This window comes from Falco naumanni, chromosome 1 (assembly GCF_017639655.2).
Source record: "Falco naumanni isolate bFalNau1 chromosome 1, bFalNau1.pat, whole genome shotgun sequence".
Taxonomy (NCBI): Eukaryota; Metazoa; Chordata; class Aves; order Falconiformes; family Falconidae; genus Falco; species Falco naumanni.
In genome coordinates this window covers 126,876,922-126,888,507 of record NC_054054.1, presented here as the reverse complement: position 1 = coordinate 126,888,507, position 11,586 = coordinate 126,876,922, and the positions used below count along the sequence as shown (strand labels likewise).

The 11,586-nt window shown below is 60.0% G+C and overlaps 1 protein-coding gene across 3 annotated transcripts; it reads right to left on the bottom strand.

Annotated features, from left to right (window-relative positions):
• Positions 1 to 49: 49 nt before the first annotated feature.
• Positions 50 to 10,730, bottom strand: USP36 (ubiquitin specific peptidase 36). 3 transcript variants are annotated; one of them, XM_040582230.1, is made up of 19 exons: positions 10,686 to 10,730; positions 10,084 to 10,366; positions 9,792 to 10,013; positions 8,921 to 9,031; positions 8,567 to 8,666; positions 7,863 to 7,930; positions 7,373 to 7,443; positions 6,882 to 6,964; positions 6,438 to 6,549; positions 5,998 to 6,138; positions 5,582 to 5,682; positions 5,151 to 5,289; positions 4,202 to 4,882; positions 3,407 to 3,534; positions 2,331 to 2,687; positions 1,890 to 2,059; positions 1,362 to 1,532; positions 978 to 1,093; positions 50 to 708 (listed from the first exon to the last, which is right to left on the bottom strand). In XM_040582230.1, the coding sequence occupies exons 1-19, from the start codon at positions 10,686 to 10,688 to the stop codon at positions 385 to 387; spliced, it is 3,381 nt and encodes a 1,126-aa protein (XP_040438164.1). In that variant the 5' UTR covers positions 10,689 to 10,730; the 3' UTR covers positions 50 to 384. The 3 variants fall into 3 exon arrangements, with proteins under 3 accessions (XP_040438164.1, XP_040438162.1, XP_040438163.1); XM_040582229.1 differs by lacking the exon at positions 10,686 to 10,730 and adding an exon at positions 782 to 897 and having other exon boundaries at positions 594 to 708; positions 10,084 to 10,670; XM_040582228.1 differs by lacking the exon at positions 10,686 to 10,730 and having other exon boundaries at positions 10,084 to 10,670.
• Positions 10,731 to 11,586: the final 856 nt, after the last annotated feature.

The following is an 11,586-nucleotide window of genomic DNA, read 5'->3' as shown; positions in this document are numbered from 1 at the left end:
TGCCGGGGCCACCCCCCCGGAGCCCCGCCCCCGAGCCCAGCCGAGCCATAAACACCACGAATTTATTGTCTGCGGTCCCGGCCGCAGCACCCGTCCCGCGGCCAGCGCGAGCGCGAGGGGGAGGGGAAAGGGGGTGGCTGGGCAGGGAGGAGGAGGAAGGGCAGGAGGGGCTGGAGCCGTGCCGGGCCACGGCCGGGAGACGAACCCCAGCCCCGGTGCTCCCAGCTCTTCAGCGCGGGCTGGCGTCCCCCTGCACGGGGGCCAGCGGGGGCACGTTAACCCGGAGCAGCAGGGGTAATCGCAGGCACGAGTCTCACTCCAGGCTGGCTGGGAGAAGAGGCTGCTGGCACAGAGGAGCTGGTGGAGGAGCCTGGACAAGGCAGGTCACAGCTGAACAGGCTCCTCCTCAGCTGGAGGGAAGCAGCCCCAGCCCACAGGGACCCTGGGGGCTGCAGGGACAGCAGCTCCCAGAGAGGGGAGGAATGGAGGAGAAGGCAAGGAAGACAGGAAGACAAGGAAGATGGGAAGACAGGGGGCCCCAGCTACAGCATGATCCCCAGGGCTGAGGCCCTGGGTATAATGCGGGACCAGCGCCCCCGATCCTCCCCTCCTGCAGCAAGGTCCACCAGCAGCTCCCAGGACAGTTTTCTCCACAAGCCCCTGACCCAGGACTGCTCTGGGCTCCAGTTGGTGGATGCAGATCATAACCTGGGAGGAGACGAACAGCATTAGCACCCTACCAGCAGCTGACCCCGCTCCCTGTCACACTGGCTTCACTCACCAAGGTGACATCTTGACAGAAGCCACCCCCGACGTGCAGCTGTGCTTGTTCTCCCACTGCTGAAAGGGATTTAATTGTCTCCTCTGCTCCCACCTTACTTCCCTAATCTTCTTTACCTGGGCAGAGGCAGAAAGGCTTTTGAGGTGAGAGCACAGAGTCCCCTACTGCCTCCCACCGGCTCCCACCCAAGACTCACCTTCCCTCTGTCAAACTGCTTGTCCCACTCATCGATGACAGTCTCACTCTGGGCCAGCACTGTGTCCTGGATGGCATCCTGGCTGACAGCCGAGATCTCACCCTCCCAGGTCAAGACTGCAGGAGCAGTGCAGTCAGCAGGGAGCACCACGCTGTGCTCTGCTGCACCCGCCTGCACACGGCCCCCACCCTGGACCAGAGGCTGGAGCCCCTCACTCCAGCACCCCCAACAGCCCCTCAACTGGGTGCATCTGCCTAGCTCCAAGACCCCCCCCCCCCCCCGACGGTGCTGGGGGAAGCTCAGGCCCTGGCAGAGCACAGAGGGCTCTGCCCACATCCAGGGCTCAAGGCAGGGGAGCTGCCAACCCAGGTGAGAAGGGATTACCTTCTTTGCCATAAGCCTTGTCCAAGGAGTTCCTGAGCAGCTCTTTCACCACACCGAACTCCTCCTGGCTCCTGGGTGCTGTGCCAGCTCCGTAGCTGGGCTCAGGGCTCAGGGCAGCTGGGTAGTACCTGCACCCATTTGCAGCCTGGCTGTCCTTGGTGCATGCTGGCACTGCAAAAACAGGTGGGGTGATGACAAGTCAGAGGGAGCTCCCGCACTGCTTCATCTCCAAGGCAAATCTCTCCCCAGAAGACACTGTCAGGACTAACAAGGTCCGGACAGCACAGGGTGTTTGGGCACACTGGCGCCTGTCCTGGACAGGGAGGATCTGAGGATAAATTTTCACCCCTCAAGGGACCCATCCCCACAAGACTGGAGAGGAGCACCCCCTCAGCCAAGGTGGGTCAGGAGACAGGCACCACCAGACAGCTGCAGGGACCAGCAAGCTCCAGGGTCTGCACACCAGTGAGGGTCTGCATGGGCAGAGAAGCAGCCAGCACCAGGCATGGTGGAGGCATACAGTCATACCTGGTGTGTCATCTACAGTGCAGGTGCCAACACCACCCAGCTGGTTCATGGCTAGACCACGCTGCTGTGCTGTTCTCCACTTGTGCTTGCAGTGCTCATTCTCTCCAGCCCTAGCCTCCACGATCCGCGGCCGCTTTGTCCTCCGAGGCTCCAACTCAGATCTCCTAGAGCTGGGGAAGTCAGAAGGGGTCAGCTCGCTCTGGCCAGACCAGAGTGGGGAAAAGTTCGAGCTCCCTGCACGCCAACAGGATACAGGGACACTCAGACCCCAGTGCTGCACTTGGGGAGGGGTGAAATCACTCCCAGCAAGCTGGCACTTCAGTTGGCTCCATGGCAAGACTTGTCCCACTGGCAGAAAGACAAGAGGCACCTGACCACCACCCAGGGAGCCTGACTTCAGGCAGAGCACGGGTGTGTTCTCGCATGACCCTAGCCCCTCACCTGTAGGAGGTCAGCATCCCAGAGCAGGGCTCTTCTATCTCCTCTGCACTCCTCTTCCCCTTCTTGGAGGAGATGGGCTCCATGTCCAGGCAAATACTGCGGCCTGACACTTGCTGCTTGGGCCTCTTCTCCAGATCCTGGCAGCTTGGCCCCTCTTGGCCACCACTGGGACCCTCACTTGCCTCCTTCCATGTGAAGGACACCAAGCCCTTCCCAGAGAAACTCTTCCTCTTCTTCCTGGGGGGGCTGGAGTCTTCATCCGTGCCCTTCACAGCCAGAGCACGAGAGCTGCCACGGGCTCCAAAACGCCGCTTTCTGGAAGAACCAGTGGTGGCCTGGCCAGGCCCCATCCCCCTGCTGCAGGGAGGAAGGTGGTGTGAAGGGCAGGCAGTGGAACCATTAGTCAGGAGGGAGGCTGGGAGCTGAGAAGCTGAGTAGAGGCTGAAGCTGAAGGCAGGCTTTTCAGGATTTGGCATTTTGAGGGGGCATAAGGACAGCCTGAAGGACAATAAGAGGCTGACATGATCTGAAAGCCACCAGGTCAGGAGTGGGAGCCCCTCTCTTCCTCCACACCTCTAGATGCATGAGCACAACATCCAACTGCTACCATCTCATGCAGGAAATCTGAATCAGACCCTGCTCTCAGAGCAGCAGCTGCAAGTGCATACAGTGACCCTGCACCTGCCCAGCACCAGCCATGCACAGGGCACACACTTTCCCATGGGGGATTAGGACAGAGCAAGTGTTGCTGCAGCACATGCCAATGGTGGTTACATACAAGGGAGACCCAGAGTAAGATCTAGACCAGGGTGGTTCCTCCTGATCCCACGGGACACTAGTATGTGGTCAGAGCCTGCAAAGCTCCCTCTGGCCTTGTGCCGACAGTCAGAGAAACTGCCCTGCTTCTAGGATCCAGAGCAAGCCATACCAGCCCAGCAGAACAGGAGAGCCAGCTGACAAAGTTGCTCCCCCCCCCCAGCCAGCTTCGATGCCAGACAGTTGCCTCGTGGAGTAGCCCAAGGCTGCTACTGGCCTTGTTGCCGTGCAGGAGCCTGGGAGTGACTGGCACTGCTTACCTCAACTCGCCAAAAGGCAAGGGAGTGGACTCAGGGTGGGTGGTGTTCGTGAGGTTGGTGGGGTCAGCAGATTGTGGGTGAGGTTGTGCGTGGCAGTCACTTCTGCTCATCTTCTGCAGGGTGTTGCCCTGTAGTTATTGACATAAATAAAAACTTGGTGGTCTAAAGAAAAGAGGTTTCCATGAGTCAAGAGGAAAAAATTAAAAGGGGAGCCAAGAGAAAGGGGAGGGGAACAGACACAGATGGGGGGGAGGAAGTGGGGAGGTGGTAGTAGAACAATCAGAAGTGTTTTCAGTTAGAAGCACAAAGGAAAAAAAAGAAGGTAGGAAATTTAAAGAACAGAAATCCCAGTGCACCATCCTGAGTCCTGGCTGCACAACAGTGCCCAGAGGGCAAGTCCCATGCCACCGCCCAAGGAGGAAGCAACCCCACAGCCCTCCAGCTGTTGCATCACCTGCTCCCACTCGCCCCAGGTGACACAGTACCCCAAGGAGACTGGCGAGGCTGCCCCACTGCAGGGACTGGCACAGCCACCCCTCTGTCCTGAGCAAAAAGGCAGGAGCCATTAATTCTGCATCACTTAGGGATGTGAACAACAGTGGGGGCCTGGCCCCATGCCCCAACCCAGACGGAAGGCAGAGCAACTGCTACAGCCCTGGGGCTGAGGGGCTCTCCCCACCTACCTCCAGCTTAGCAAGACAGCCAGTATTAGCTCTGTACTTGCCTCCAAAACAAGCCCCTGTTCAGAAGGCATGAGGCACCTACAGAAGTCTCCAGGCAGGGGCTCAGACTCACCTTTTTGGGAGAGAGCGCCAGCTTCTTGGCAGGTGGTGGTGATGTGGTGCTGCCTGGCTCCAGAGCAGTGATGGCCAATGGGCAGGATTTCAGTTTTGCTGTCTTGGAGTCTTCAGGGACAGCTGGCTCAGCACCAGGGCCAGCAGGGAGGCGTGTGTCACAGTTCATTTCTTGAAAGGTGCAGAAGCTGGTAGTTCTGCTCTTGCCTTCCTGGGACCCTATGGCTTGCTCCTCCACTGTGCCATGCACTGGGCTGGCAGCACTGCTGGCACAGGAGCCCCTCTGCTGGGTCCCAGCAATGTCCCCACTGCCCCCGGGCTGCTGTCTGGGCTCCAGCAGCAGCTTGGATGAGGTAGGTGGCTGCTTGCTCTTGGAGGAGCTCTGCTGGGACAGCTCCACTTTGTCACTGCTTGCATTGCTGGTGTTGCAGAAACCCTGAACTGCTTTGGGTGTGGGAAGCAGCTGCCGGAAAGAGCATGGCTTCTTGAACCTATGGGCCCCATCACCTGGCAACGCTGAGTTGGCTTTATGGGGCAGTTTGGGGGATGGGGACCTAACACGCAGCTTCAGGCTACCAGTTCCGTTTGATGGCTTTGGCCCCATCTTAACCATGCCACGAGCCACAGGGACTCCAACCTCCTTCAGCCCTAGCCACTTCTTCACTGGCTGCACATCTGGTTTCTAGACAAAAAGAAAGAGAGAAGTTCAGCAAGGAGAGAATTCGAGTAGCCAAGGACACAGAGTGATACTGCCCTCCCAGTCCCTCCCCAGGCCCACACAGGGACCCTTGGCTGAGCAGGATTCCTCCTGGAAACCATCCTGCCTTGTGCCTGCCCATCCAGAGCAGTGTACCCACCTCCCTGCAAAGCTGTGGTCTGCCTGCCCTCATAGAGTGGCAGCAGCTCTCAGCTTCTGGGAGCACTAGCCAAGGACAGCTTTCAGGACTCACCTGTCTCATCAGTGGTGAAGACAGGGGCTTACTGGTCACGCTTTTCTTGACCTTATCAGAGGTGCCACCAGTGTTGGCACGCGGGGCGGAGGCAGCTTTGGCAATGGGCCACTCTGGGTTCTTGCTGGCATTCGGGGTTCTGGTCAAGGCAGAGAAGTGCATGTTAACTGCAAGGGTTTGAGCGACTGGAACGCTCATCCGTGATGCGCACAGGAAACAGGAGCCAGAAGCTCTGAGGAGGCGCGGTCATACAGCAAAACCATGACAAGGGACTGGACCTCTCCCTGCCACCCTCCTCCGAGTCAGAGCATGTACATGGGCATTGCGGCTGCTTGGGCCAAGCTCCTTTCTACCCCCACGCACATGCTACCGGCCCCCTCCCAAATGCTGAGCGGGGGTTAGAGGGGCTGGGCGGCAGGGGGCGCTCTCACCTCAGGTAGAACAGCAAGTAGGCCTGCTGGTTGAGGACCACTTGGATGTTGCTGCTGCGGACCAGGTTATCGTTCATTTGATACCACTGCCCATTGCTAGCCTGTGGAAGAAGAGAGAACAGGGTCGGGGCTGTGTCCGAGGACCCCTGTGGCCTGAAGAGCAGCAGGTACAGTGTTGCCAGAGCTTCTCTCCCCAAAATCCACAGATGGCCCAGGGCAGGCAAGGGGGCTCTGCGAGAGCAGAGCTCCATGCTTCCTGCAGCAGAGCACAGCCTGTATCCCCCACCACCCCCCTAGTCCAGTGCTCCACACTGTGCACACCTACTGAGAACCCTCCTTTCTGCGCACTACAGAGACCCATGAGCGCACACAGCCCACAGCCCAGAGGGGGTGCCAAGAGATCGCCCTGGGCTCACCTTCACGTAGCAGTAGTAGTGCCCTGAGTGGCAGCTGTACCCAGAGTGCACCAGCACTGCATAGAGTTTGTACAAGACAGGATGCCCGTTGCTCTGAGTCAGGTAAGGACGGATGTTCAAGATCTCAGGGTACTCCACATCCTGCAAGGAGAAGGTGCCTCAGGAGCCTGCACAGCAGACAGCTTTCTTGCTACAGCAAGAGCAGCTCAGCTGTCCTGTGAGTCCCATCTCTCAAGGGAGGGGGACCTGCTCTCCCAGGCAGAGATCACTGTGAGGAAGATGCCAAGATGAGGCAAACTCCCACTGCACTGCACAGCTGGGGAAGGGCTGCAGAACAGTGGCAGAGCTTGCACTGCACACAGGACTACCTCCCACCCTGCTCTGGGCAGCAGGGCCTCCGGCCAAGAGACAGCCCAAGCTCTGGATTGCCGAACACTCACCTTGGTGATTTTGACTCCATGAAAATCCGCAAAGCGTTTCAGGGAGATTGTGAGAACATTGGAAGGTCGGTGGATGGTGAATTGTTTGCTGGCCAACACTTTCTTCTTGCATCTGCACAGAAAGAGCTCGAGCTATTCAAGCTGTTCTACCACCCAAATGATTGCCAGCCCTGGCCAAACCACAAACCCCACAGAAATGACCCTGCTGACACCAGGCACCGCTCCAGGGCACCTGCCCACAGCCATGTCTTCTGGCCCAGGTGTTCCTCATGGGCGGACTGGCATGGAGGAGTGGCAGGCTTCATCACAGGCTTTCATGGCCACATACCTCACAGTTTAGCTAGAAGCAGGTAGAGAAGCCCTCCCCTGCTGCAGCAGGCTTTCCACCTTCTTCCCACCAGCAGACCCACAGGACCCTTCCCACCCACAGCCCTACACACTCACTTGTCACACATGTAGGCATTCTCCCCACCCAGCATGTCTGGCTGCACATACAGCTCTAGCGCCTGCGTTATGTCTGTGACTTCCTGCAAGGGCAGAGGAGAGGTCAGGGCACAAGTGGCCTGTCCACATGACAGCCCAGATCCCTGCTGAGACACTGGCTCCGAGAGGTAACACAGAGCACAAGCACAGGGTCACAGACTACACCAAACTCATGAACCCGCCACCAGCTAGGCACTGCCCAGCATGCTAGGAGGGGTGGCTGCGCTGCACCCCAACACCATAGAGCCTCAACAGAGGAGTCATGGTCCACACTCAGGCGACGGGCACTGCTCTGCCAGAGAAGGCAGCACAACAGAAGCTGCTTCCCCTCTTGTCTGCACCATGCCTTGATGCTGGCAGGTTAAGGAGCCTCGAGAGCAGTAACGATGCAATTGCAGGAATATCTCCCATGAGAGCAGAGCTCCTCCCCGTCCTCAGCCCTGCTGCAGTACCATGATCTCCAGCGACAAGTCCAGGAAAGGTTCATAGGTGTCCGACACGCTCTTGCACTCCAAGCACCTCACTGCAAAAGAAAGAGCAATGAGCACACCCTGGCACAACACTTGCACCCACCACCACCCCAGCATAGCACAGGCAGTTGCAGTGTAACTCCTCTCTGAGTTTGGGCTCTGGGATGTGAGCACCAGGATTCACCGCCTGACAAAGAGGAAGGCTGGCAATTCCACTACGTGCTAGGACAGCAAGTATTGCTACACAGCTGGCAACACAGGTCCCTTTTCTGGTGGCAATGAGCCAGAGACCCTCAGACAGCAGCTTTTTCCACCACCACAACAGGGGTCACGACCCACAAGACTGACCAGCTGCAGCTCTGGATAATTTGCACATGCAGTAAAAATATTTTGGGAAAACTGCTAAGCCTGGCTCTGAGAGAAAGAGCACCCCTGGGAGTCACAGGCCCAGGACCTGGAAGCCAGCACTCACCACAGGACCGCAGGTAACCACCATAGATCTGGTGAATCAGTGTCGTGGCCTGGGTCTGGCGATCCAACCTAGAGACAGCAGCATTGGATCTCACACCACCCCTTCACACCAGCCACCCCCGCGGGCCACCACTGTGTCCTCGGGACAGCTCCCCTGCGTGCTCCAGCTAGCAGACGGGCTGCAGAACTCCAGGGGCAGAGAGAAGTTGCTCTGCCAGTTTGCTCTCCCAGTGCCAAAACTGAAAGGGTGGCACCAGGCTCTGATGCACACCCTCCTCTAGAAGGAGCAGAAACCCTGGGGCAGAGCTCAGAGCTAGGCACTGCAGAGAGAGGCAACGAAAATTTCCTGGGACAGAGAGCCGAGGGGAAAGCTGCTCACCCACAGCCACAGCGCTGGGGCTGAACTAGCAAGCAGGCCTGGATTCCTTGGCAATTGGGAAAAGATCCAGACCCATAGCAGCCTCAGAACTTGGGGACAGGACCACAGCTATACTGGCATAGAGGAGTCAGGAGAAAGCAGACAACAGTTCAGAGCTGTGTCAGAGAGGGGCAGAGTTGGGCCAACCACCCGAGGCCCCTGGAGTCAGTACCTCCCTCTACAAGTCTAACCTGGGGGACACATTCACCCCAAAGACCCCTCACATGGGTACAGGGGACAAGCGAAGGGACAGCAGAGAGCAGTGATGGGCCAGAAGCCTCACATACTTGGTACAGCCATTCAGGCAGGCCTTCTGCATGGCATCAATGGTGTGACGCAGGAACTCATGCGCATCCTCCTGCCTGCCGAAGATGTTCTGGGTAAAATCTGCAAAAAAGGGAGGAATCAGCCTCAGCATGTGCTGCAACAGAAGCAGCCTGCCCTCCCTCCCTCCCCTGAGACAGGAACTCCGGGGTTTGAGCCCCCTCAACCCAAACCAGACATCAGACTTATGCTGGATATGGGGGAAGCCCCTACATAGCCCAGGAAGTCATAAGCCCCTGGCAGTCTCAAAGGTTCTGCTCCCGCATTAGTCCCTGCTCTCCTGCATGGCTAGAGGAAGGGAGGGGAGCCATCCTTACTCTTGAGGTTTTGGATGAAGGACACTGGCTTTATTACGTTGCCACTGTTGGTAAAAGTCTGGATCACATGGCTCTGCATAACGCACATCATGCAAAAGCCTTCTTGGTGACCTGGAGCAGAAGAGGAGAAAACAGGATGTTAGGGTCAAATCCAGGAGAGCTGGAGGCAGGACAGGGGACAGGGGATCTCTGGCCCAACACAGCTCAGCCACGCTTAGCTGTCCCTATGAGCTCTGTGCTACAGTATAGCTTTGGGGCACCCTGGGCACACAGAGACCATGGCTGGCACAGTCCCAGCCACTGCAACCCACCCAGACAGAACAGCATCCATGTGGATAGAAAACAGGTCACAGCTACTCACTGGACCCCACAGGTCAGCCCTGAGGGGCAGATCCCACCAGAGCCCTATGGATGAGGCTGCAAGGCCCATGATGCTCCTTGTGGTCACAGCTTGGAGCTGTGCCCACTGGACTCCCTTTCAAAGCCACCCAGAAAGGGCACCTGCTGCCCTGCTTTCATGCAGTCCCCACAGCCAGGGGCTGTTTGGGACCCCCAGCTCAGTCCCCAGGAAGCCAACGGACCACATTGGACCCATCTTAGTCCTGCCCACATGCAGCAGAAACAAAGCCTCCCCAGACACAAGGAACTCAGGAACACCACTACGGCCAGGAAAAGCGAGCTGTATGCTCTTGATGGAGAAACAGGCAGGAGGGAGTAGAGAATGCGCATCCTGACACCCCCCCCCCCCCGGCTAGAGCCATGTGCAGAGCTGCCGAGCCCAGCGCTGGGAGCAGGACAGGCAGGCACTCCTTGCCCTGCCCATGCAGCTGCCCTGGCCCTGCTGCCCACCGAGCCAGGCCTCCCCACTCACAGTTGTGGGAGTGCTCCTTGGAGAGCAGGTAGTTGGTGAGCGGTGGTGTGTAGGTCAGGCACTGAAGAACAGAGTTCAGGAAGCAGGTGTTCCCTAGGTTGCACAGCCCGGCACCGATGCGGTAGTTCTGCTCCCACTTCATGGAGAGCCGCTCCATCGGGAAGAGCACCTTCTGGGGCATGGGGATCCCGTCCCCCTGGTCTTCTGGGGTATCGTCCCTGCCTACAGGGAGAGAGGTGGTGAGCAGCAGGGACGTAGACGCGAGGAGGGCTCCCTCACCCTCTCTACCTACCCCGCTTGCTGGGTGGCGTCTTCTCCGGGCTGCCGTGGTGGTCGGCGGCCGCGGCCCCGCCGTTGAGCACCACGTACTTCCCGCGCAGCAGCTCCAGCTGGCTGGAGAAGTCGCGGCTGGCGGGTTCGAACTCGACTTTCTCCAGCAGCACCCTCTTGGCCGAGGCGGCCAGCAGCTGGCCCAGATCCCCATCCTCGCTCGGCCTCCGCCGGTTCTGCTTCAGCACCTCCCTCAGCTTCCCCTGGATCGTCATGGCGCGGTCGGATGGCCCCGGCTGCGGGGACTGGGCGGGCGGATAAGCGGATGAGCGGGAGGGCGCCGGCCCGTTCCCCCTCGCTCCCGGCGCAACCGGCCGCGGCCTAGGCCCGCCGCAGGCCGGTCCCCGCCGCCGCGCTGCCCGCAGGCCCCATCGGCCCCGCCGTCGCCACCGCACTGCCGGCCTGCCCGACGCCGCCCGCGACCTTGAGCGCCGCCGCACGGCCACGTGCGCTCCGCCCGGTACCGGCGCCCCGCCGCGCCCGCCCCGCGGCCGGCCCCGCCGGCGGAGCAAGAGCGCGCGGCGCAGCTGGGCCCTCCCCATCCCGGCCAGCGGCTGTACTCACCATCCGGGTCTCCGCGCCGCACGCACGTGTCACTGCCTGGCTCCGGGGGCGTGTCCGCTGCCGGCTCGCCGGTCTTCCGCGACTGCCCACCGCAGGGGTGGGCTCAGCGGGGGGCGGGCTCAGCGCCGGCCCGCTGTGCCCGCCCTCTCCCGCCAGGGGCGCCATAGCGGGGCGCTAGGCTGCACCGGGGGCTGCCCGCTCCCGCTGATCACACTGGGGGCACTGCCTGCTCCCCCTGAGGGCACCTGCACTGACCGCTCTTCAGGGCACGCCTACTGGGGGCAGCGATCACTCCCAGTGAGGGCAGCGATCACTCCCAGTGAGGGCAGCGACCACTCCCAGTGAGGGCAGTAACCACTCCCAGTGAGGGCAGTAACCACTCCCAATGAGGGCAGCGATCACTCCCAGTGAGGGCAGCGATCACTCCCAGTGAGGGCAGTGACCACCCCCAATGAGGGCAGTGATCACTCCCAGTGAGGGCAGCGATCACTCCCAGTGAGGGCAGCGATCACTCCCAGTGAGGGCAGCGATCACTCCCAATGAGGGCAGCGACCACTCCCAATGAGGGCAGCGATCACTCCCAGTGAGGGCAGCGACCACTCCCAGTGAGGGCAGCGATCACTCCCAGTGAGGGCAGCGATCACTCCCAGTGAGGGCAGCGACCACTCCCAGTGAGGGCAGCGATCACTCCCAGTGAGGGCAGCGACCACCCCCAATGAGGGCAGCGATCACTCCCAGTGAGGGCAGCGATCACTCCCAGTGAGGGCAGCGACCACTCCCAGTGAGGGCAGTAACCACTCCCAGTGAGGGCAGTAACCACTCCCAGTGAGGGCAGTAACCACTCCCAATGAGGGCAGCGATCACTCCCAGTGAGGGCAGCGATCACTCCCAGTGAGGGCAG

What these genes read in the sequence shown, in the direction of transcription:
- USP36 (XM_040582228.1), bottom strand. Translation starts at nt 10,663, where the DNA reads ATGGGGAGGGCCCAGCTGCGCCGCGCGCTCTTGCTCCGCCGGCGGGGC. An exon ending in GGGATGCTGACCTCCTACAG is followed by an intron (nt 2,060 to 2,330) that starts GTGAGGGGCTAG and finishes TGACTTCCCCAG; the next exon opens with CTCTAGGAGATCTGAGTTGG. An exon ending in CACTGTAGATGACACACCAG is followed by an intron (nt 1,533 to 1,889) that starts GTATGACTGTAT and finishes CTGTTTTTGCAG; the next exon opens with TGCCAGCATGCACCAAGGAC.